At 41.3% G+C, this 26931-nt stretch overlaps 1 protein-coding gene across 1 annotated transcript; it reads right to left on the reverse strand.

Moving 5' to 3' along the window:
- Window positions 1-1754: 1754 nt before the first annotated feature.
- ciart (circadian associated repressor of transcription) lies at window positions 1755-15807 on the reverse strand. The gene is made up of 5 exons (XM_062965136.1): window positions 15454-15807; window positions 7986-8553; window positions 6422-6497; window positions 2931-3009; window positions 1755-2643 (listed from the first exon to the last, which is right to left on the reverse strand). The coding sequence occupies exons 2-5, from the start codon at window positions 8541-8543 to the stop codon at window positions 1965-1967; spliced, it is 1392 nt and encodes a 463-aa protein (XP_062821206.1). The 5' UTR covers window positions 8544-8553; window positions 15454-15807; the 3' UTR covers window positions 1755-1964.
- Window positions 15808-26931: the final 11124 nt, after the last annotated feature.

A 26931-nucleotide genomic window follows, 5' to 3' on the forward strand; every position in this document is an offset into this window, starting at 1 on the left:
TCCAGGCTGTATGGTCATGTTCCAAAAGTATTCTTTCCTGATGTTTCACCTGCATCTAAGGCAGACATCCTTAAAGGTTGTAAGGTCTGTTGGAAACTAGGCAAGTGGGGTTTATATATCTCCGGGGTGGGAGAAATAATTTTATTTTGCAATGGCAATAGAATTTCAAGGGATTTGTTTAAAACTGAATTTAAAAGTCCCTTAATTGATAAGTGTATCTATCACTTGGTTTTTACCACACTTGGTGTCATGGCAGGATTTAAAAATGTATTTATCTGGTATCAAAAGATAGAAGTGCCTAGTTTTTTATAAGAGCTCTTAATCACATTACATGGACAATACCACAGGATTATAACTGGGAACTATGCACATTTATAAGGCCTTGTCGGTAAATCAATTCACTGGCGTAACTTTCTCAGTACTAACCAGCAGCTACTCAGACCTGTTTGTATCTGATCAAACGGGATTAAAACTGGGGCATTTTCTAGTCATTGAGCTAAAATCAGATACCTGTTTAGAAGGTAAACACTGGGAAAATAATACAGACATGACAAGTGTTTATTCCAGAGTATCAACATTGTGCTGAACTCACAGCACATTACACCAAATTAATGCTGTTCGCACCTTGCTTTGCAACCACATATAAATGTCCCTTTAAAGTGCAACACAAACTCTATTTGGGTTATTTTTGCTTTTTTGCAGTTATGGGACAATGGGATTATGACAGATCTTTGGTTCATTCCTTCTCATGTCGTTTTATTTCCTGGTGAATTTTAGAGATGTAGAACTGAAGCTGCCTCAAGAGTTAGGGCAATATATACAGTATTTATACCCCACCCTTTTCACCCCGAAGGGGATTTAGAGCAGCTCACAGAACACACATTAAGCATTCTATGCTGATTATACAATTAACAAGGACAGACAACACAGAAGAGGTAAAGGCAGTCCCCCCCCCCCCCCCATCTTATTTCTGGCATCCTGCAGGCTGTGCTTGATTCCAGCCACGGGGTGATGTCGCTCCATCTTCCATGCTGAGGAGCTTCTTCCAGATCAATGTCCCAAAGGGTGCCTTTATTACTTCCCCGCTAAAAACAGTACCTATTTATCTACTTGCATTTCTGCTTTTGACCTGCTAGGTGGGCAGGTGAGCTAAGGCCAACAGCAAGTGCTCACTCCAACCTGGGCTCGAACTGCTTTTTGATCAGCAAGATCTTTATGCAAGCAGAGTGGTTTAGCCTGCTGTGCTAAGCTTACCTGGCCCCTATATAGAACTTCATGGTTTCGCATTGATATGGCATTGAGGGCAGTGCGATGGGTGCGTTTTGTGATGTGTGCTGGGGAAAGCATTTACTTTTATAGTTTTTTTTTTTCGTGTCAGGAGCGACTTGAGAAACTGCAAGTCACTTCTGGTGTGAGAAAATTAGCTGTCTGTAGAGATGTTACCCAGGGGATGCCTGGATATTTTGAAGTTTTACCTTCCTTTTGGGAGGCTTCTCTCATGTCCCTGCATGGGGAACTGGAGCTGACAGAGGGAGCTCACCTGCTCTCCCCACATTCGAACCACTGACCTGTCAGACAGTAGTCTTGCCAGCACAAGGGTTTAACCCATTGTGCCACTAGGGCTCATTGTCATTCGTAGTACAAGGACAATAATGTTATTCTATTCTATGAAAAACAGCCTCAAAGTATGTTTTAAAAGAACTGAAACTTCTTTGTAACAGAAAGGGAACACACAAAACCCACAACTACATAACTTCATTTGACAGCCATTGCAGTGGCATTTATTGAAAATGAACATTCTCCCCAAGTTTGGGAGACGGACAGGCTTTGCATCGCCTCTTGGACGTACATGAAACAAAATTTAAATAAAGTTTTTTTTTAAGTAAAAAAAATAACAAGAAAAAGGTGGGTGTAGATGAAAAGCAAAATTCACACATTTTGGGAGATGCAAATGGAGTCATTTTTCAGGAAGTGCAGTGATGCGCAGGCATTTTCAGTCCCTCCAATACCGTGCTGGACGCAGGCAGGTTGGGCAGAGACCGCGAGAGGCGGCTGAGGGTCCCTCCTCTGGGGTAGCATCCCACCGGCCTTGTGGCGCTTGGCATGCTCTGGCACCGAGGGGGCCCCCCGGGGCTTGGGAGCGGCATCTCAGAGCGGCAGCAAGATGGGACGGAGGCCAGGGATGCAGTGTGGACGGAGGCCCCAGGAGCAGTGGGGTCCTGGAGGAAGACAACCACTCCATAGGCCTGTGTGGGCGGGTGCAGGAAGGCCTGCCCGAAGGCGGCGCTTGTCTGGCCAAAGCCCGCTTGCCCTAAAGGAGGATTGGAAATGGGCGAGGTGTGGATCCAGGTCATGTTCATGGCCGGCCAATCTCCCTGGAAGCGTGGTGGCTCCTCCTCCTCAGCTTTGTGGTCTGGTGAGTCTGAGTCCGTGAGGTGTGTCTGGAGGAGCTCCTCTGTCGGGGGGCTTTCCCTTGAGCCCTGGACATGTTTCCCCCCTTTGGTTCCCCCCTTTGCCATCTTGCACCGTTCCTCTGCTTCACCCTCAATGCTGTTGTTGACATAGGAGTCCTTTAAAGAAACATGAGGGAACCAGACCTTCAGCATCCTCTCCACCTGCAGCAATGTGCCTAGATATCGCTCCCTAGGAAAGAACAGGAGGAAAAAGCCGTAAGATAAGGGATGTAGAAAAAGATGTAGAAAAAGAATGCAGCACCAGAGATGCCGCAAGAAACCCAGCAGGATTAGGGCAAAGCTATCTGTTGGTCTCGCTAAAGTCTGCGATTCACCTTTCCCACCCTTCCCTATGATGCTGCAAAGGGGCAGCGAGATAGACAACAAGGAGGGGAAAAAGAGGGCTGGGTGGACATAAAAAGCCTTTCTAAAGGTGTCAAAGGAGAACATAAACTTTTCCTATAGGCCCTTCCTTACCCCATTTCTGGTTTCTGCAGGACGCCGATTATCCGCTGGATCCTGTCCATGGCCACACTTTGCTGGAAGCTGCTAAGCCCTGAGCACAAAAGGAAGAGAGGAAGGGAAAGACATGTCAATTATCTGATAATCACCAATGATCTAATAGCTGCAAGAGTAAGAACACAAGTAGCACATTAAGAGGAACAGAGGCATCACAAATGGTTGCCTGTCCCAAAGAGGACTATTATACTGTTGTCGAAGGCTTTCAAGGCCGGAATCACTGGGTTGCTGACAGTTTTCCAGACTCTATGGCCATGACCATTTCAATGGCTTCTCTGTGTACTCTAACATAGTGGTTGTTAGAGTGGTCTAGCATTTCTGCATTCTCAAATAATATTTTTGTCCTTTGCTTGAACATAGCATTTGAAAACGATAATTTTCAAATGTTCAATTCAGCAAAGGACAAGAGGGATCCTTCCACCTCTGCAGGATCTACTGTAAACCATACAGCTGTGGACAAGTCTACATAGGGACCCCCAAACGCAGCAGCATTTCCCAGACACGAATCAAGGAGCATGAAAGGCACTGCAGACTAACTGGACCAGAGAAGTCAGCCATAGCAGAGCACTGGATGAACAAACCTGGACACAGCACATTATTGGAGATGACAGAAATGCTGGACCACTCTCACAAGCACCATGTCAGACAACACAGAGAAGCTATTGAAACCCACAATCATTTGAACAACATGATCAGAGGGTGCATCTATACTGCAGAGTTAATGCAGTTTGAGACCACTTTGGCTGCCACTGCTCAATGCTATGGAATAATGGGATTTTGTAGTTCGGTCAGAAAAAGCTAAATATCTTGCAGAACTACAGCTGCTGAGATTCCATGGCAATTAAAATGGTGTTGGAATGTGTTGTTTGTATAGTACATATGCACATTAAAAGGCTCCAGAAAGAGGGACCCAATGCGCTGCAAGATCCCAGACAAGGAGACTGAGAGTCTTTGGTGAGATGCAGAAATCCGCAAAAAGGTTTTGGGAGTAAAAAACACAACAGCGTCAAGGCTGCTCCAGATTTAGCAGTTCCAGATATAGGATGTCACCAAAACGGATGGATGCTCCGGGGATGAGACCCATGTGTCAGTTAGCTGCCGTTTGCTAAGTTCTGGGGAAGCCTGAGGGAAGGGAGGGACCTGCGGGTGGGAAGGAAGGAAGAAGGCAGACAGGCAGGCGGCCACGTGTTTGGCCAGCAGGGGCGGGCCTTTCAGCTCACGCTGCCACACGCGTGTATGGATGTGTGCAATAGCACCTGCATAAAAAAGGAGGAGCACAAATTCAGAGCTGGAGTTCCGGGTGAGAAAAAAAGTATAGCAGCCAAAGAAGGATGAGAAAGACTGGTTTTGCAAACACCGCTCTCTTTTTTCCCCAATGTGTTTTTTATGGTTTGGAGCAGAGAGAAGGACAATGTGACCGGCAAGCGGCATTAAACAAAGGCTCAAGCTGCCCGCACACTTGGGTACAAGCCATACAAAATTATTTTTTAGTACTGCTTTCCCCTCTCAGCTGCCTTTTCCCCCGGGATGCTTTAATCCCGTATCTTGGGAATCATAGCACGGCCAGCTTGCCAGACTACACAGGGAAGCCATTGAAATATCCATGAGCATGTGAACAATTTCAACAGAAAGGAGAAAACCATGAAAATGAACTAAATCTGGTTGCCAGTATTTAAAAAACTCTAAAATCAGGACAGTAAATAAAGAACAACCCTAAAAAGGGGGAATTCCAGACAGGAAACAATCAGGGCCAGCTAACATCTCCTAACAAAGGATTCCTGAGGCTTTGAAGCTGCAAAGCTATTCAATGCTAATCAAGCTGGCCAAGTGCAACATTCACACTTGCCTCAAACAGTCAAGAGTTCTTTCTCCCACCTTGGACAGGGATATAAACTCCACTTGCCTAATTTCCAACAGACCTCACAATCTCTGAGGATACCTACCATAGATGTGGGCGATACATCAGGAGAGAATGCTTCTGGATCATGGCCAGACAGCCTAGAAAACTCACAGCAACCCAGTGATTCCGACCATGAAAGCCTCTGACAACGTACTGTATTGAGCTTTGTAAGAGGAGACATCTGGGCCACAAAAGGAGGGCAAGGCAGTCAACTGTTGCAATAAACAAAGGTAGTTCCTTTGAGGTTTTATAAGCAAATGCTATTTATGACCTGTCACTCACACGAGATGATTGTAAACCAGCTTTATAGGGGAAAGGAAGGGAGGGAGGCCCTTTGAGAAAGAACATCCATTGTGTGCTCTGTCTGTAACCTGAGAAGGAGAGGCTCTTTTCTTCTCCGGGGAGCGGCCCTTATGTAATGCACCCCCTCCTTCCTCTTGTCAGGTGGCAAAGAGCAAATTGAATTACATAACCAATTCCCTCCTGAGCTTTCTGGGAGCTACAACCGGGTTGGAGGGCCATTTCCTTAAACAAGCAGACATTGGAGTTAAATTTAAAACATTGACAGGCAAAGGGTGGCCCGGAGTGCTCCACCAGTCCACCCAATACATCTTTCCCAATTTAATATCATTTGGCATGAGTTTGGGGGGCACCTTTTTGCTCCCAAATGCAAACAGAATGCTCCCCAAGGATGTGAAATCACATTAAAAATTGGTTGTCGAACTCTTTCATGGCCGGAATCACTGGGTTGCTGCGAGTTTTCCAGGCTGTCTGGCCATGTTCCAGAAGCATTCTCTCCTGACGTTTCTCCCACAACTATGGCAGGCATCCTCAGTGGCTGTGAGGTCTGTTGGAAACTAGGAAAGTGGGGCTTATACATCATCTGTGGATTGACCACAGGGGAAAGAACTCTTGTCTGTTGGAGGCAAGTGTGAATGTTGCAATTGGCCAATTTGATTAGCATTGAATAGCCTTACAGTTTCAAAGCCTGGCTGCTTCCTGTCTGGGGGAATACTTTGTAGTGAAGTATTAGCTGGCCCTGATTGTTTCCTGTCTGGAAATTTAACAAAGCATTCCCCCAGGCAGGAAGAAGCCAGGCTGTGAAGCTGCAAGGCTATTCAATGCTAATCAAATTGGCCAATTGCGACATTCACACTTCTCTGAAGCAGAGAAGAGTCTCCCACCCTGGACATTCCACAGACATGAACCCCACTTGCCTAGTTTCCAATATACCTCCCAACCTCTGAAGATGCCTGCCATACATGTGGGCGAAACATCAGGAGACAATGCTTCTGGAACTTGGTCAGAAAGCCCCAAAAACTCACAGCAACCCAATTATAATTTCAGTTCTCATTGGCTTGAATCAAATCTACTGGCCAGAGACATTGTGAGTCATAACCAGGAAGCATCAGATAATTTGTGCGTTATTGACACATTTCTTAGTATAATTACACCCTTTTTGCACTTTTGAGCCCCAGAGAATCTTTCCACCCAATACACTCAATTCAAATCAATACATTCCGTTTCCAAACTTGTGTCGGAGCCTCACCTCGGTTCAAGCGGCCCATCCTCAGTCGGTGAAGGAGCTCCATCAAAGGCCGGACGAAGCCCTGAAGTTCCCAACACTGCAGAGACAGAGAGAGCACCCATGAATAGGCTGAAGCAGACAGAAAACTTTACAGTCTTGCAAATATAACCCGATGATGCCAGTAAATCGGGAGCATTGTATTTATTATTTCCTCATTCCAATCCAAATGTCGGGACAACCTGGGCCAAGCTTCATGTCTACAGACTTGTTCCTTTTGCATTCAAGGAGTCACAGGTTCTGGAATAGATGCCCTTTCAAAATTGCCTTCAAAAACAGACCCATCAACATCCAAAGCAAAAACTGGAAGAATCTTCTAGTCCGACTTCCTGCCAAAGCCTGACTCTCCTGTCTGAAAGTGGCCAAAATCTTCTCAGAGAAGTCAGCTCTTGCCACCCTAAAGTTCTTCCTAACTGTTATTCCAAATCACATTAATGGCAAGTCGAACCGTCTCAAGGCCAGAAACAAAGCCAGAATCATTGAAGGCTTCCATGGCCGGAATCACTGGGTTACTGTGAGTTTTCTGGGCTGTGTGGCCATGTTCCAGAAGCATTCTCTCCTGGCATTTCATCCACATCTATGGCAGGCATCCTCAAAAGCTGTGACGTTTCTTAGAAACTAGGAAAGTGGGGTTTATATATTTGTGGAATGATGTTCAGGGTGGGAGAAAGAACTCTTGTCTATTGGAGGCAAGTGTGGATGTTGCAAATGGCCTTGCAGATTCAAAGCCTGGCTGTGCCTTGCCTGAGCAAATCCTTTGTTGGGAGGTGAATCTGCAAGGCCATTCAATCAAGCTGGCCATTTGCAACATTCACACTTGCCTCAAATAGACAAACGTTCTTTTTCCAACCCTGGACTTTCCACAGATACACAAAATAATAATAATAATTATTATTATTATTGTATCCCACTTCCCTAGTTTCCAACAGACCTCAAAAACTCTGAGGATGCTTGCCATACATACGGGTGAAACGTCAGGAGAGAATGCTTCTGGAACACAGCCATACAGTTCAGAAAACTCACAGCTACTCAAATTCCTGAATCTTTGCATCAGCCGAGGTATCAACAGATATCATCTATGCGCTTTCGAAAACATCCTGACATTCATAAATGTTGGAAAATGCAACAATGCTTAGCACTGAAGCATGAAAAATGCCTCAATACCATAAGGTCCGATAGTTGGCATGACCTGAAGTGACCTCCCTCTATGTCCACCTACCCTACTCCTTTTGTGATATCAACTGATAACTCTTGGAGATGTTTCTCCACCTCTTCTTCCCACGAGTCTGCTCTTGACCTTCCAAGATGTAGATCAGCACCTTGAATAACTTTCCTAACTTAGGATGAAGTTCCTACAGGAAAGTTTAGTTTCTTTCTCCAGGTCACTTCATATATTGGCTCCTAAAAATCAACATCACTAACTGCTGCATGCACTTGACCAATATGGGCAAATACTGGCCTCTCAGATTAAAAATGTTGGGCAAATTGGTCCCGCCTCTATGAATGCCACCATAACTTCTGAACCAACCTTTTGCGCGAAGAGGTGGTCCTTCTCAGTCCAACAAGAAGACCGCGAACGTTCCCGGTCCTCCGTTTCCTCATTCCGCTGCCTCTTCTTCCCTTGTGCGGACAACTGGGCTGTGAAAGACCGGCCGCCCCCCAAAGTGCCGCTTGACCGCTTCCGCCCGCTGCCCGTTTCCAATCGGTTTGGACTGGGGACCGGCCGGAGCGGGCTCCTTTCGGTATCGGTCAAACGCTTGCAGTACTCGCCCTCGGCAGCCACCGGGTAACGGCAGCAGGGGGACAAGGGCTGGGGCTTCGCAGGCGCCAAGGAGTCCAATGGCTTCCGGGAACGGCGCTTGGGGCAAAGCAGTGCCGGGTTAGTCCGCCCCGATCTCGACCGCGGTGAGAAGAAACAGCCCCGTCTGTCTGTCCGCACCGGCTCCTTCTCTGTGTCGCTCCCACTGTCCGAAATAAAATCCTCGAACTCGCCACAGTGTTGATGGTCCTCCTCCTCCTCCTCACTCTCAACTGAATACAAAGACTCTCTGGAAGAGATGCTGTGAGAGGACTCCATGATCGCCATCAAGAGAGATCTGAAGAAAGGAGCAAAGAGAAGTTCAAGTAAAGGGACTATATCACTGGGAAAGCAGGCTGTAATATGCATGTGTGTTGCCCCCCCCCCCCCCACACACACAGTGTAGACCAGCATTTCTCGCCCTGCGAGGGGGGTTTCAGGGACCATATTTCTGATGGTCTGAGGAACCCAAATCCCTCTAGTATTTTCTGTTGGTCATGGGAGTTCTGTGTAGGACATTTGGCCCAATTCTATTGTTCAAGGGCTCTTTGATTGTAGATGAACTATAAATCCCGCAACTACAACTCCCAAATGTAGGCTGTTAGGAATTGTGGGAGTTGAAGTCCAAAACAGCCGGAGAGCCAAAGTTTGCCCATGCCTGGGTTAAACCAACTCCTAATAGGAGATACAGACACAAATTATGAATGAATGTATTTTATTGTTATGGTCACAGACCATATGGTCACAGTCAAACTGTGATAACAAAAATGTCTGGGAAGACAACATATATCATGAAAACATTTCATATACAGTAGAGTCTCACTTATCCAACACTCACTTATAAAACGTTCTGGATTATCCAACACATTTTTGTAGTCAATGTTTTCAATACATCGTGACATTTTGGTGCCAAATTCGTAAATATAGTAATTACAACATAACATTGCTGCGTATTGAACTACTTTTTCTGTCAAATTTGTTGTATAACATGTTTTTGTGCTTAATTTGTAAAATCATAAGCTAATTTGATGTTTAATAGGCTTTTCCTTAATCCTTCCTTATTATCCAACATATTTGTTTATCCAACGTTCTGCCGGCCCGTTTATGTTGGATAAGTGAGACTCTACTGTATATATTTAAAAATATATCATTTGCAAGGTAATAGAATACATTTCTAAGATTTTTGTCATTTCTCTTAAGAGTCTAATTTTGACTTTTCTTCCCCTCTTATAATGAAGCAGAGCACCTTCAAGAAAGCAAACATGGTACCTGCTGCCCCCATGAGACCTAGAAACTTGATTTTAGTGATTCTTGCAAAAGCTATATGCTTGGCTATAAACAGGCGTAATACTCAAATCACCTCGTATGTGCATTACGGATTATTTAATATACTTAAGTGTTATCGAAGGCTTTCATGGCTGGAATCACTGAGTTGCTGTGACTTTTTCAGGCTGCATGGCCATCTTTCAGAAGCATTCGCTCCTGACGTTTCCAACAGATCACAATCTCTGAGGATGCCTGCCATGGGTGAAACATCAGGAGAGAATGCTTCTGGAACATAGCCATACAGCCGGGAAAACTCACAGCAATCAAATATATTAAAGGTGCTGGCTATCGCGCCATCTCACTTCTCAACTTAGTGAAAGAGTGGCTGAAAAGATAATGGCTGAATTATTTCTGATCAGTACTCAAGAGCCAGTATAAACTCAGAATGTATAAAAAAGAGCTGAGTTCAAATCACGCCCAAACCACGAAACCTCACTTAGTGACTTAGGATCACAACATCCTTTTATGCATAAATACATATGATATTCCTCCCTATCATTAACCATGGTGCCTCTAGTCTAAAACACCTGGAAAACAATGTAAGCCTCCGGATGTTGTTGGATTGCAAGTCCCAGTGGCCGTCTATCCGGGAGTGAGGCACGCTGGGAATGGCAGTCCAACCCCAAATACAGGATTTTCCACTAAGGCATGAGGCTGCCTTTTGCAAAAAAACGTTTCTAAGCATTTGAACTACATAAAAGCTATTGAAGCACAAAGGCCAAGAAGCCAATTATGACATCCAGTCTGAGCCAGGCGGGACAAAGCATTCTGTTTGTGCCAAGCAAGCAATGCGCAACAGCATGTCCAACGGTGCGTCTAAAAGGACGGCCCGTCCTGGCTTTGGGACACCGAGAATGTAATCAGTGAAACACATGATTCCTATCCTTTGTTCAGCACCTTTTTCTGCAAGTGACTCCAAACAAAGAGAACGATCCTCAGAAAGATACCCTTTGCAACTCCAGATCAGCTGTGGGTATTTTTTTTTTTAAATTCCTAATATTTTTCCACTTGGGGTCCCATGTTGGGAGACGTATCAAATAGAGGTGTAATTTTTCCTCTTTTTGCAGTATCCTAAAAGTATATACGTTTTTATTCAATGCAGAAAAAAAGAAATGCAGATATAGGATGAGTGATGCCTGGCTTCAAAGAGTCAGTGTGAAAGGGACTAACAAGTCTTATTAGACCACAAGCTGAACATGAGGCAGCAGTGTCATGCGGCAGCTTAAAAAAGCCAATGCGATTCTGGGCTACATCTAGAGGATAGTATCAGGGGAAGTCATGTTGTTGAAAGCTTTCATGGACGGAATCACTAGGTTGCTGTGTGGCTTCCGAGCTGTATGGCCATGTTCCAGAAGCACTTTCTCCTGACGTTTCGCCTACATCTATGGCAGGCATCCTCAGAGGTTGTGAGGTTTTTTGAAAACTAGGGAAGTGTGGTTTAGATATATCCAGGGTGGGAGAAAGAACTCTTCTCTGTTTGAGATAAGTGTGAATGTTGCCATTGGTCAGCTTGATTAGCACTGAATAACCTTGCAGCTTCAAAGCCTGGCTGCTTCCTGCATGGGGGAATCCTTTGTTGGGAGGTTTTTGTTGACCCTTGAGGTCTCCTTCCAACTCTATGGAGGAGAGGGAAGGAAGAGGGAGCGGTCTTGCACTGTCCGCACCTTGCTGCACCTTCCCGTCAGATGGCCAGACACGTTTTCCCCTAAGGCTGGGCTTCCACGCCCAGGTAATGACCCAGATCTGTATGTAGGTTGCAAAGGAAACCTCCTGCACCAGATCGTGCCCATCCTGATCTGCCTGGGAGGAGGCAGGCACCCCTGCGGCATCTACTCTCAATATGCATCAACGTACACAACACTCCTGTTCCTGCTGTGGCTCTGACACTTAGGGTGCGTCTGCACTGCCAAATGAATGCTGCTTGACACCATTTTTAACCACAATGGGGTCAATGCTATGGGATCGAGAGAGTCTGAGGTTTTATAAGCTCTTTAGGCGTAAGTGCTGGTGTCTCACCAAACTCCCAGGATTCCATAGCATTGAGCCAGGTCAGTTCAAAGTGGTGCCAAACTACATCAATCTTACAGTATAGATGCATTCAAACACTAACACTATGTAACGCAATTTTTGTTCCTGGGTTATACATCTCAGTTCCTAATTGGTTGTATAATAAGAATATGGGAAAAGTTTATTAAATTGCCCAAACTTGGTTGTTGCAAGACATCCTGCAGCACATTCTGCTCTAGTTTTCCTTGTGGAAAAAAGCAGGTATACATATGAGTTGTTGAAGGCTTTCATGACCAGAATTACTGGGTTGCTGTGAGTTTTCCAGGCTGTAGACCATGTTCCAGAAGCATTCTCTCCTGATGTTTTGCCCACATCTATGACAGGCAACCTCAAAGGTTGTGACGTCTGTTGGAAACTAGGCAAGTGGGGTTGATATACCTCTGGAATAATGTCCAGGGTGGGAGAAAGAACACTTGTCTGTTTGAGGCAGGAAGCGGCCAGGCTTTGAAGCTGCAAGGCTATTCAGTGCTAATCAAGCTAGCCAATGGCAACATTCAAACTTGCCTCCCACCGTGGACATTATTGCACAGATATATAAACCCCACTTATCTAATTTCCAACAGACCTCACCATCTCTGAGGATGCCTGTCATAGATGTGGGAAAAACATCAGGAGAGAATGCTTCTGGAACATGGTCATACAGCCTGGAAAACTCACAGCAACCCAGTAATTCTGGTCATGAAAGCCTTCAACAACTCATATGTATACCTGCTTTTTTTCCACAAGGAAAACTAGAGCAGAATGTGCTGCAGGATGTCTTGCAACAACCATGTTTGGGCAATTTAATAAACTTTTCCCATATTCTTATCATACAACCAATTAGGAACTGAGATGTATAACCCAGGATGCCTGCCATAGATGTGGGCAAAACGTCACGAGAGAATGCTTCTGGAATATGTCCATACTGCCCGGAAAACTCCCCACTCACAAACATATAAACCCCACTTGTCTAATTTCAAACAAACAACCTCTGAGGATGCCTGCCATAGATGTGGGCGAAACATCAGGAGAGAATGCTTCTGGAATATGTCCAGACTGCCTGGAAAACTCACAGCAAACCGAGGTATACATAGTGTAATTGATAACTATGAGCCATGGCAGTTCAAAGTGGTGCCAAAGTGCATTAATTTCCCAGTCTAGATGGGAGGGGCGAGTCCTAGCATCTGTCTGTCAACACAGCGTTTGATGTCAGCTGTTGTGCACAATGGTCTAGTGGCGCCATTCACAACCCTCCCAAACCCCCAGCTACATTGAGAACGGCCTTTCTGCGCATGACTCCCACCCGCAGAGAGGATGCTATGAGACTCCGCGTCATCGTGTTTTCATTCACACTTGCGCACTGGGGGAGGCTGGGCTTGTGGCGCACGCTGCGCCCCACCTGCTCCACTGAATCGTGAGCTTCCAAGTCTCAAGCGCATGCTGCGATGTGGAATCAAAACAGTGTCTAGTACAGGCACGGGCAAACTTTGGCCTTCTGGGTGTTTTGGACTTCAACTCCCACAATTCCTAACCGCCGGTAGGCGGTTAGGAATTGTGGGAGTTGAAGTCCAAAACACCCGGAAGGCCAAAGTTTGCCCGTGCCACCACTTTAATTACTATTGTTTGATGCTATTGGATCCTGGGAGTTTGTAGTTTGGCAAGAGCCATCTCTGCCAAATGCGATGGTGTGTCAGCAAACTATACATCCCACGGATCCATAGGCATGGCAATTAAAGTGGTCTCAAACTGCATTAATTCTACAGTGGAGATGCATCCAAAGCGACAACTCCACTCCTGACTAATTGACAACTGATGACATAATAATAAATCATATTACAACCAAGTGGTAACTAATTCATAACTAACTGATAATGCACTCTCTCCAATTGATAACTAAGTGACAGATCCTATTACAGTTGAGTCTCACTTATCCAAGCCTCGCTTATACAAGTTTCTGAATTATCCAAGCCATTTTTGTAGTCAATGTTTTCAATATACAGTATTTATTTTATTTATTTATTAAACTTGTATACCACTACTCCCAATTTGGCTGGAGCGGTTTACAGAAATAGATTAAAACAATACACTTAACTTTAAAATAACAATAAAAACAATAAAAACAACATAAAAGCAACAGACATAGCCCTGAGTTTTTCACCCATTGAAAGCTTGTCGGAAGCGCAAGGTTTTGCAGGTGATATTTTGCAGGTGATATTTTGGTGCTAAATTCACAAATACAGTAATTACAACGTAACATTACTGCGTATTGAACTACTTTTTCTGTCCAAATTGTTGTATAACATGATGTTTTGGTGCTTAATTTGTAAAATCATAAGCTAATTTGATGTTTAATAGGCTTTTCCTTAATCCCTCCCTATTATCCAAGATATTCACTTATCCAAGGTTCTGCCGGCCCGTTTAGCTTGGATAAGTGAGACTCTACTGTATAAGCAAATCATAACTAATTGAGAACCCCAATTAGAAGTAACTGAGAACTAAGTCATAAGTAACTGATAACTTGTTGTAACTAATTGATAACTGATCAATCCTATTGTAAGCAAGTCATAACTGATAGTAATAATGATAAATCCCATTACAACCAAATGATAGCTGTCATAACTAACAGATAACCTGAAAATCCTATTGTAAACAAGTCATAACTGAAAACCCCAATTATAAGTAATTCAGAACCAAGTGTTAAATCCTATAACCAAATGATAACTAAGTAATAACTAACTGATAACAAGCTTTAATTGATAACTAAGTGACACATCCTATTGTAAGCAAGTCATAACTAATTGAGAACCCCAATTAAAATAATTCAGAACTAAGTGATAAATCCTATTATAAACAAGCCATAACTAAATCATAAATAACTGATAAAACATTCTAATTCATTGATAACTAAGTGATAAACTCTACTATAACAAAATGATAACTGTCATAACTGATCTCGTTCTAACTAACTGATAATTAAGTGAGAAATCCTATTTTGAGCAATTCATAACTAATTGTGAACCCCAATTATAAGTAATTGAGAACCAAGTGATAAATCCTATTATAACCAAGTGATAACTAAATCATAACTAAATGATGTACAAGTTGCAATCGATAACTATAGTTATAACTAATTGATAACTAAAGTTATGACAAAGCAACAACCAAGTAATATTTGGTAACTATAGTTATAGCTAATTGATAAGTAACTGATAACCAAGATCTAATTGATAACTATAGTTTATTTATTTAGTTATAATTGCTAACTGTAGCCATAATTAATAACCAATTTATAATTGGTAACTATAGTAATAATTGATAAACAAGCTATAATAGATAACTAGTTTATTTCTTTAGTTATATTTGATAACTAGAGTCATAATTAAGAACCAAGTTATAACTGATAACTATAATTATAACTGATAACTAGTCATAACAAAGCAACAACCAAGTAATATTTTGTAACTTTAATTATAATGAATGGATAAGCAAGCTATGATTGATAACTACAGTTATAACTAATTGATAATTAATCAATAACCAAGTTATACGTAACTTGATAACCAAGTTATTTATATGATAACCAAGTTAATCATTCAGCTTGTAACTGATTGCTAATTGGTAATTGATCCATCTACTTATCTAACTAAGTAATAAGAACTAAACTCCTTGATCATTCCAGTTGTAACTAAATATAAATATAATGTAATGAATCAGTAACTAAGCAACAACTGAGTAATCCTGGATACATCCTCTTCTAATTGATAGCCAAGTCATTCCTATAGTTAGCATTAGCTAAGTAGCAGAACATGAGGAAAGCTCTACTCACCAGCTCGGTCTCTCTCCTTCTGAGCCGGGCTCCGCTCAGGGCTGGGATGGAAAGCCACGCGGACACGTGACCCCGGCACGTGCACGCCCCGGCCACGCCCCCACAGCCTCCTGGCCCCGCCCAGGCCGCCACGCCGCAGTGCTTTTCCACGGCTTTCGGAGCGCGCCGATTGGCCGGGCCGCGGCTCCGCCCCCCCCTGTTTCTCCCATTGGCCGGGGCGGAGTCAGGAGGCGCAGGCGGGCCCATGTGGGCGGCACGTGTCCGGGCCCGGCTGCCGCTCTGCACGTGGCTGCGGCGTGCAGGGGGCGGGGCCAAGGGGAAAGGGGCGGGGTCTCGAGTGGAAGGGCTCGAGTCCTGAATGGATCTGTGAATGAGTAAACAAGTGCTTACCCATTGACATTCTTTCATGGCCGGGATCACTGGGTTGCTGCGAGTTTTCCAGGCTGTCTCGCCATATTAAATACATATAATATTGATAATAATATTATAATGGAATACAATATGATACTAGTAATAATGCAATATAATAATATTAATTATATATATTATACTAGCTGTGCCCGGCCACGCGTTGCTGTGGCGAAGTCTGGTGGTATGGGAAATAAAGTATTGAGGAATTGGTGGTAGTTAAGGTCAAGAGTAAAGGGTTTTCCCCTGACATTAAGTCCAGTCGTGTCTGACTCTGGGGGTTGGTGCTCATCTCCATTTCTAAGCCGAAGAACCGGCGTTGTCCGTAGACTCCTCCAAGGTCATGTGGGATGACTACATGGAGCGGCGTTACCTTCCCGCCGGAGCAGTACCTATTGATGCACTCACATTTGCATGTTTTCGAACTTCTGGGTTGGCAGAAGCTGGGGCTAACAGTGGGGGCTCTCTCCGCTCCCCCAATTCAAACCTGTGGCCTTTCGGTCCAGAAGTTCAGCAGCTCAGCGCTTTAACACTCTGCGCCATCAGGGGATATTATTTCCTAAAGGTTGTGAATATACAATATTTCTGATTGGTTTTTTGTTTGTTTGTTGGAGGCAAGTATGAATGCTGCAATTAGGAAAAATGATTAGGATGTAATAGCCTTGCAGATTTAAAGCCTGGCTGTTTCCTGCCTGAGTGAACTTTTTGTTGGGAGGTGTTAGCTGGCCCTGATTGTTTCCTGTCTGGAATTCCCTTGTTTTCAGAGTGGTGTTGTTTGCGATATTTTATGTGCTTCTACTGTCTGTGGCCCTGAGAAAACAGGATTTGCCAGACTTTGATGATGGGAATACTTTGTTGGGAGGTGTTAGCTGGCCCTGATTGTTTCCTGTCTGGAATTCCCCTGTTTTCAGAGTGGTGTTCTTTGCGATATTTTATGTGCTTCTACTGTCTGTGGCCCTGAGAAAACAGGATTTGCCAGACTTTGATGATGGGAATACTTTGTTGGGAGGTGTTAGCTGGCCCTGATTGTTTCCTGTGTGGCATTCTCCTGTTTTCAGAGTGTTTATTTAGTGTTCTGATTTTAGAGATTGTATTGTTCTGTTTTATTATACCACATTAATTTTTATATATTCTGATTTTAGTGTTTTGATAGTATTGATAGTAATAATAATGACTTTGGTAATACACAGTGCTTCACTCCCTTCTCAAGCTTCCTTTCTGGAAGAATCCTTTCTTGGGAGGTGTTAGCTGGCCCTGATTGTTTCCTTTGTGGAATTTCCAATTTCCAGCTTTCAGACTGATGGTCTTTATTTACTGTCCTGGTTTTAGAGATTATATTGTTCTGCATTATTCTATCCCAGTAATTATTTCATATTAAAGAAGAATCTCACTTATCCAACATTCGCTTATACAATGTTCTGGATTATCCAACGCAGTCTGCCTTTTCATAATCAATGTTTTTGTAGTCAGTGTTTTAAATTCATTGTGATATTTTAGTGGTAAATTTGTAAATACAGTACAGTAGAGTCTCACATATCCAACATAAACGGGCCGGCAGAATGTTGGATAAGCGAATATGTTGGATAATAAGGAGGCATTAAGGAAAAGCCTATTAAACATCAAATTAGGTTAAGATTTTACAAATGAAGCACCAAAACATCATGTTAGACAACAAATTTGGCAGAAATAGTAGTTCAATATGCAGTAATGCTATGTAGTAATTACTGTATTTATGAATTTAGCACCAAAATATCATGATATATTGAAAACATTGACTACAAAAATGTGTTGGATAATCCAGAACGTTGGATAAGCAAAGCTTGGGTAAGTGAGACTCTACTGTAATTACTACATAGCATTACTGCGCATGGAACTACTTTTTCTGTCAAATTTGTTGTATAATATGATGTTTTGGTGCTTAATTTGTATAACGATTACCTAATTTGATGTTTAATCGGCTTTTCCTGAATCTCTTCTTATTATCCAACATATTCACTTATCCTGCCGGCCTGTTTATGTTGGATAAGTGAGACTCTACTGTATATTTCTAATCTTATATTATCTGCTTAGAACTGGATTATATGAGGCCCCTTCTTCACAGCTGTATAAAATGCACACTGAAGTGGATTATATGGCAGTGTGGAGTCAGAATAATCCAGTGCAAAGCAGATAATATAAGATTATAAATGGGTTATATAGCTGTGTGGAAGGGCCTTGAGTCTACACTGCCATATAATCCACCGCAAATTAGATAATCTGTGGAAGGGGCCTGAGGCCTAAATCTGCCTGTCCCCTAACTGAACTCTGTCTGTCCCTTGACTGAGTCGGTTGCTAGGAGACCAAGTGGGCAGAGATTAGCCCTCTAAACTGGCAGCAATTGGATAAAAACAATTATTGCTCTCTCTCTAATTAGGACTTTATTTTTCTTTTCTTTTTGTTGTATCAACCTAGAGGCATGGATGATGGGTCGTGTTGTCAAATTTCGAGGTTGGGGGGCCTGTAGTTTTGTTGTTTTGTGAGTCGTCGTGATGCCATCACTCTTTTATATATATAGATATTAAATGTAATTTATATATTTATATATATTTCGCCCTTCTCACCCCGGAGGGGACTCAGAGCAGCTTACCAATTAAATTTACATACAACATTATATTATTAGCATAAATTACCATATTGTACTATATCTACATATTGTAATATTATTAATAATGTTACATGTGATATATAATTAATATTATTATATTGTATTATTAGTATTATATTACTAATAATATTACCATATACAGTAGTCTCACTTATCCAACATTAAGGGGCTGGCAGAAGCTTGGATAAGCGAATATGTTGGATAATAAGGAGGGATTAAGGAAAAGCCTATTAAACATCATCAAATTAGGTTATGATTTTACAAATTAAGCACCAAAACATCATATTATACAACAAATTTGGCAGAAAAAGTAGTTCAATAAGCAGTAATGCTATGTAGTAATTACTTTATTTACAAATTTAGCACCAAAATATCACGATGTATTGAAAACATTGACTACAAAAATGTGTTGGATAATCCAGAAACTTGGATAAGCAAGGCTTGGATAAGTGAGACTCTACTGTACTTATAATGCAATATAATAATATTCATGAAATATTATATTTTAAATGTAATTTATTTATTTAATATTTATTTAATACATTTATATCCCACCCTTCTCACCCCGAAGGGGAATCAGAGCGGCTTACAAATTAAATTTACCTACAATATTATATTATTAGCATAAATTAATAATTTAATTCATTCTGGCCAGGAAGACATCTTTCCACCATGTCTCCTGTATCAATTTAATGATATAGTAATATATAAAAATATTATACTATACTGATATTATAATATATTGTATATACATGTAATATTAATCATAATATTATGATGTAATACAATGTAGTAATAATTATAATTCACTATTATAATTGTATATTTATAGTCGTATAATATAATATATTGTATGTATATATACTTGTAAACTGCCCTGAGTCCCCTTCGGGGTAAGAAGGGCCGGATATAAATGTTGCTAATAAATAAATAAATAATACATAAATTACCATATTGTACTATATCTATATATTGTAATATTATTAATAATATTCCTTGTAATATATTATATATAATTAATGTTATTATATTGTATTATTAGTATTATATTACTAATAATATTATCATATAATGATATAGTACAACATAGTAATTCAATGCTTATATTGTGCTATGCTAGTAATATATTGTATGTTCATTTGATTTGTAACCCGCTCTGAGTCCCCTTCAGGGTGAGAAGAGCGGGATATAAATGTAGTAAATAAATACATAAATAAATAATTAAAGAAGCATTTTCTCCTGACGTTTCACCCACACCTGTGGCAGGCATCCTCAGAGGTTTTTGAGGTCTGTTGGAAACTAGGCAGGTGGGGTTTATATATCCAGGGTGGGAGAAAGAACTCTTATCTGTTGGAGGCAAGTGGGAATATTGCCATTGGCCACCTTGATTAGCAGTGAATGGCCTTGCAGCTTCAAATCCTGTCTGCTTCCTGCTGTGGAGCCCTATTCTTGACTCTCACATTGGACTCCAGATGGAAGGCGGTCCCGGTCAGGCTTGTTGGAGGTTGTAGATATAAATAAATCATATTCAGGGTGGGAGAAAAACTATTGTCTGTTCAAGGTAAGTGAACCTTAATTAGCACTGAATGGCCTTGCAGCTTTAAAGCCTGGCTGCTTCCTGCCTTGGAGCCCTATTCTTCCGCAGTGAGGATTCCAGATGGAAGGCGGTCCCAGTATAATATAATATAATAATATAAAATATTATTATAATATAATATAATAATATGAAAATAATAATAATATAGTATAATAAATAATAATATAATATAATAATTATAATATAACAATATAATATAATAAAGTTCAGGGATGGTTCAAGGATTTTATACTGCATGGTTTTAAATGTATTTATTGTATTTTGTTAAATTATTCAATTGTTTTAATTGTTGGTGTTTTATCCTCTTGTATTATATATTGGCATTGATTTTTTTTGCCAGATTGTGAGCCGTCCTGAGTCCCTTCGGGTGAGAAGGGCGGGATAGAAATGAGGGAAATAATAATAATAATAATAATAATAATAATAATAATAATAAAAGTGTCACTCAGGCTTATGTAACAAGTAACAGCATCTTTACTATCCTCCTTCATCCCATTTTGAATTCTCCCCTTTTTATTACAGCACTTTTATTTAAATTATCAGATTCTAACCATACATTTATTAATTTTTTTTTGCACCATTGCCCAGCCTTATATTTTAACCTGCTGTATTGTTTTATTTGCCAGTTTTACTTACCCCTATATTGTTGTTAAAATGTTGGTTTAATAGGTGCAATGTTAAATGTCAATGATGTCTGTTTTATTGTGAATGTATTTTATTTTGTTTACTGTGGAAATTGGGCTTGGCCCCATGTTAGCCGCCCTGAGTCTCTGCAGGGAGATGGAGGCGGGGTTTAAAAAAAAGTTGTTGTTGTTATTATTATTATTATTATAAAGGAGCCCCTGGTGGCGCAGTGTGTTAAAGCGCTGAGCTGCTGAACTTGCAGACTGAAAGGTCGCAGATTCGAATCCAGACCTCACAACCTCTGAGGATGCCTGCCATAGATGTGGGCAAAACGTCAGGAGAGAATGCTTCTGGAACATGGCCTGACAGCCTGGAAAACTTGCTTCTTCTATGACCATGGGCTGGACAAACAATCCACTTCGCCTTCTTTGCTGCAGTATCACACTGCCAGCTCGTGTTGCCATCATTTCAATTTTTTTTTTAAAAAAACAAATTTTGAATAAAAAATTAAATTATTATTATTAAAATCATTATTTCAAAATTATAATATTCTAAGTGTATTGCTATTAATAAAATTATTATCACAAATTTTAATAATAAATTTTTAAATTTTAATTTTATTTTTATTTTTTTTACTAAAATTATTATAGTAAAAGTAATATAGTATAATATAATACTATTTTAATAATTTCATAATTTAATAGTAATATGGTTACAAGGATATTTTAATTTACTTTATTTATATATTGTAATATATTACTGAACTGATTTCACAATTTAATAGTAATGTGGTTACAAGGATATTTTAATTTATTTATAGATTGTAATATATTACTGTTTTAAATATTTTAATTATTTCACAATTTAATAGTAATATGTTTACAAGGATATTTTAATTTACTTCATTTTTATATTGTAATATATTACTGTTACAAATATTTTAATTATTTCACAATTTAACAGTAATATAGTTATCAGGCTATTTCAATTTCATTTACTGTATATACTCGAGTATAAGCCTAGTTTTTCAGCCCTTTTTTAGGACTAAAAAAAACCTCCTTGGCTTATACTCGGGTGAGGGTTCTCGTGGGCTTATATTCAGGTCGGCTTATACTCAAGTATATGTGGTATATTTATTATTTTTCTCTATTATTATTATTGGTATTGTTACATTTATTTTACTCTATTAATTATTATTATTACATTTATTATTTTATTCTATTATTATTGTTACTTTTAAATTTATTTTACTCTATTTATATTATTATTAATACATTTATTATTTTACTCTATTTATTATAAAATCATAGAATCATAGATTCTATGATTCTATTATAAATAGAGTAAAATAATTATTATTATTACATTTATTTACTCTATTATTGTTCTTACTTTTACATTTATTTTACTCTATTTCTATTATTATTAATACATTTATTATTTTACTCTATTTATTATAGAATCATAGAATCATAGATTCTATAATTCTATAGAGTAAAATAATAATAATTATTACATTTATTTACTCTATTATTGTTGTTACTTTTACATTTATTTTACTCTAATTTTATTATTATTAATACATTTATTATTTTACTCTATTTATTATTACATTGATTATTTTGCTGCATTTATTATTATTATTACATTTATTATTTCACTCTTATTATTAACAGGATAGATATGCACATTTACATTGGAGATGATGAAAATAATGATTTAATCAGAGTTGAACAGTCACATCTTAAATTACAGTTTGATGTAAAGATTCGAAAACATTTAAACTACTGAGGCCTCAATTAATGTAATTTTATTGGTATCTCGGCTTATACTGGAGTCAATGTTTTCCCAGTTTTTTTAGTGGTAAAATTAGGTTATATTTGGGTCGGCTTTTACTGAATATATACGGTATTTTAATTTTTATTTAAGGTATTGTTTCTTAATATTTTTCACTGGTTGCTTGGGAGCTCCGTGGGATTTTAATATGACATATGCAACTTGTTTTATATAGTGCGCCTGCATTGTTTTGCCTTGTTGTGCTTTTGTGTTGTATTTCTATGTTGGTCTCTGGTTGGCATTCAATAAGCAACAGCTAGAGGACGACAACACTTGTGGTGATGGCGCATGCAGCGCACGCAGGCCTTGCCTGGGCTCCAATGGCGCATGAGAGCATCCCTGGCTGGTGCGCAGCGAATGTGGCTCCTCCTTCCGGGCCTCGGTCCCTCCTGGAAGAGAGAACCCATGTGGACATAATGACTGCGCATGGATCACAAGGCCGGCGGTGCTGATGATTCATGCGCGGATGCTCATTCAGAAAGGTCCAAAGGGCCGCCTGATTGGCCGAAAGCGCCAGAGCGTCAGCACAGGGACTCTGGGGACACAGACAAGGACTTGGAATGAGTCACTCGCCTGCTTTGCTCAGAGAATCCTATTTTTAAGTGGATCACAGAATCCTAGAGTTGGAAGGGAACCCAAAGGACATCCAGTCCAACCTTATTCTTCTGGTCAGGAAGACACCATCCGATCCCTCCTGACAGATGGCCATCCAGCCATAGATATGATAAATACACACTATATTCTATGCTATATCTCTCATCCCAAAGGACATCCAGTCCAACCTTATTCTTCCGGTCAGGGAGACACCATCCGATCCCTCCCGACAGATGGCCATCCAGCCATAGATATGATGCACACTATATTCTATGCTATATCTCTCATCCCAAAGGACATCCAGTCCAACCTTATTCTTCTGGTCAGGAAGACACCATCCGATCCCTCCCGACAGATGGCCATCCAGCCATAGATATGATGCACACTATATTCTATGCTATATCTCTCATCCCAAAGGACATCCAGTCCAACCTTATTCTTCTGGTCAGGGAGACACCATCCGATCCCTCCCGACAGATGGCCATCCAGCCATAGATATGATGCACACTATATTCTATGCTATATCTCTCATCCCAAAGGACATCCAGTCCAACCCTATTCTTCCGGTCAGGAAGACACCATCCGATCCCTCCCGACAGATGGCCATCCAGCCATAGATATGATGCACACTATATTCTATGCTATATCTCTCATCCCAAAGGACATCCAGTCCAACCTTATTCTTCTGGTCAGGGAGACACCATCCGATCCCTCCCGACAGATGGCCATCCAGCCATAGATATGATGCACACTATATTCTATGCTATATCTCTCATCCCAAAGGACATCCAGTCCAACCTTATTCTTCTGGTCAGGAAGACACCATCCGATCCCTCCTGACAGATGGCCATCCAGCCATAGATATGATGCACACTATATTCTATGCTATATCTCTCATCCCAAAGGACATCCAGTCCAACCCTATTCTTCCGGTCAGGGAGACACCATCCGATCCCTCCCGACAGATGGCCATCCAGCCATAGATATGATAAATACACACTATATTCTATGCTATATCTCTCATCCCAAAGGACATCCAGTCCAACCTTATTCTTCTGGTCAGGGAGACACCATCCGATCCCTCCCGACAGATGGCCATCCAGCCATAGATATGATGCACACTATATTCTATGCTATATCTCTCATCCCAAAGGACATCCAGTCCAAACCTATTCTTCCGGTCAGGAAGACACCATCCAATCCCTCCTGACAGATGGCCATCCAGCCATAGATATGATAAATACACACTATATTCTATGCTATATCTCTCATCCCAAAGGACACCCAGTCCAAACCTATTCTTCCGGTCAGGAAGACACCATCCAATCCCTCCTGACAGATGGCCATCCAGCCATAGATATGATAAATACACACTATATTCTATGCTATATCTCTCATCCCAAAGGACATCCAGTCCAACCTTATTCTTCTGGTCAGGGAGACACCATCCGATCCCTCCCGACAGATGGCCATCCAGCCATAGATATGATGCACACTATATTCTATGCTATATCTCTCATCCCAAAGGACATCCAGTCCAACCTTATTCTTCTGGTCAGGGAGACACCATCCGATCCCTCCTGACAGATGGCCATCCAGCCATAGATATGATGCACACTATATTCTATGCTATATCTCTCATCCCAAAGGACATCCAGTCCAACCCTATTCTTCCGGTCAGGGAGACACCATCCGATCCCTCCCGACAGATGGCCATCCAGCCATAGATATGATGCACACTATATTCTATGCTATATCTCTCATCCCAAAGGACATCCAGTCCAACCTTATTCTTCTGGTCAGGAAGACACCATCCGATCCCTCCTGACAGATGGCCATCCAGCCATAGATATGATGCACACTATATTCTATGCTATATCTCTCATCCCAAAGGACATCCAGTCCAACCTTATTCTTCTGGTCAGGGAGACACCATCCGATCCCTCCTGACAGATGGCCATCCAGCCATAGATATGATAAATACACACTATATTCTATGCTATATATCTCATCCCAAAGGACATCCAGTCCAACCCTATTCTTCCGGTCAGGAAGACACCATCCAATCCCTCCTGACAGATGGCCATCAAGCCATAGATATGATAAATACACACTATATTCTATGCTATATATCTCATCCCAAAGGACACCCAGTCCAAACCTATTCTTCCGGTCAGGAAGACACCATCCAATCCCTCCTGACAGATGGCCATCCAGCCATAGATATGATAAATACACACTATATTCTATGCTATATCTCTCATCCCAAAGGACATCCAGTCCAACCCTATTCTTCCGGTCAGGGAGACACCATCCGATCCCTCCCGACAGATGGCCATCCAGCCATAGATATGATGCACACTATATTCTATGCTATATCTCTCATCCCAAAGGACATCCAGTCCAACCCTATTCTTCTGGTCAGGAAGACACCATCCGATCCCTCCTGACAGATGGCCATCAAGCCATAGATATGATAAATACACACTATATTCTATGCTATATCTCTCATCCCAAAGGACATCCAGTCCAACCCTATTCTTCCGGTCAGGAAGACACCATCCGATCCCTCCTGACAGATGGCCATCAAGCCATAGATATGATAAATACACACTATATTCTATGCTATATCTCTCATCCCAAAGGACATCCAGTCCAACCCTATTCTTCTGGTCAGGAAGACACCATCCGATCCCTCCTGACAGATGGCCATCAAGCCATAGATATGATAAATACACACTATATTCTATGCTATATCTCTCATCCCAAAGGACATCCAGTCCAACCCTATTCTTCCGGTCAGGGAGACACCATCCGATCCCTCCCGACAGATGGCCATCCAGCCATAGATATGATAAATACACACTATATTCTATGCTATATCTCTCATCCCAAAGGACATCCAGTCCAACCCTATTCTTCTGGTCAGGGAGACACCATCCGATCCCTCCCAACAGATGGCCATCCAGCCATAGATATGATGCACACTATATTCTATGCTATATCTCTCATCCCAAAGGACATCCAGTCCAACCCTATTCTTCCGGTCAGGGAGACACCATCCGATCCCTCCCGACAGATGGCCATCCAGCCATAGATATGATGCACACTATATTCTATGCTATATCTCTCATCCCAAAGGACATCCAGTCCAACCCTATTCTTCCGGTCAGGAAGACACCATCCAATCCCTCCTGACAGATGGCCATCAAGCCATAGATATGATAAATACACACTATATTCTATGCTATATATCTCATCCCAAAGGACATCCAGTCCAACCCTATTCTTCCGGTCAGGGAGACACCATCCGATCCCTCCCGACAGATGGCCATCCAGCCATAGATATGATAAATACACACTATATTCTATGCTATATCTCTCATCCCAAAGGACATCCAGTCCAACCCTATTCTTCTGGTCAGGGAGACACCATCCGATCCCTCCCAACAGATGGCCATCCAGCCATAGATATGATGCACACTATATTCTATGCTATATCTCTCATCCCAAAGGACATCCAGTCCAACCCTATTCTTCCGGTCAGGGAGACACCATCCGATCCCTCCCGACAGATGGCCATCCAGCCATAGATATGATGCACACTATATTCTATGCTATATCTCTCATCCCAAAGGACATCCAGTCCAACCCTATTCTTCCGGTCAGGAAGACACCATCCAATCCCTCCTGACAGATGGCCATCAAGCCATAGATATGATAAATACACACTATATTCTATGCTATATATCTCATCCCAAAGGACACCCAGTCC

This window comes from Anolis carolinensis, unplaced genomic scaffold (genome assembly GCF_035594765.1).
Source record: "Anolis carolinensis isolate JA03-04 unplaced genomic scaffold, rAnoCar3.1.pri scaffold_14, whole genome shotgun sequence".
Classification (NCBI taxonomy): domain Eukaryota; kingdom Metazoa; phylum Chordata; class Lepidosauria; order Squamata; family Dactyloidae; genus Anolis; species Anolis carolinensis.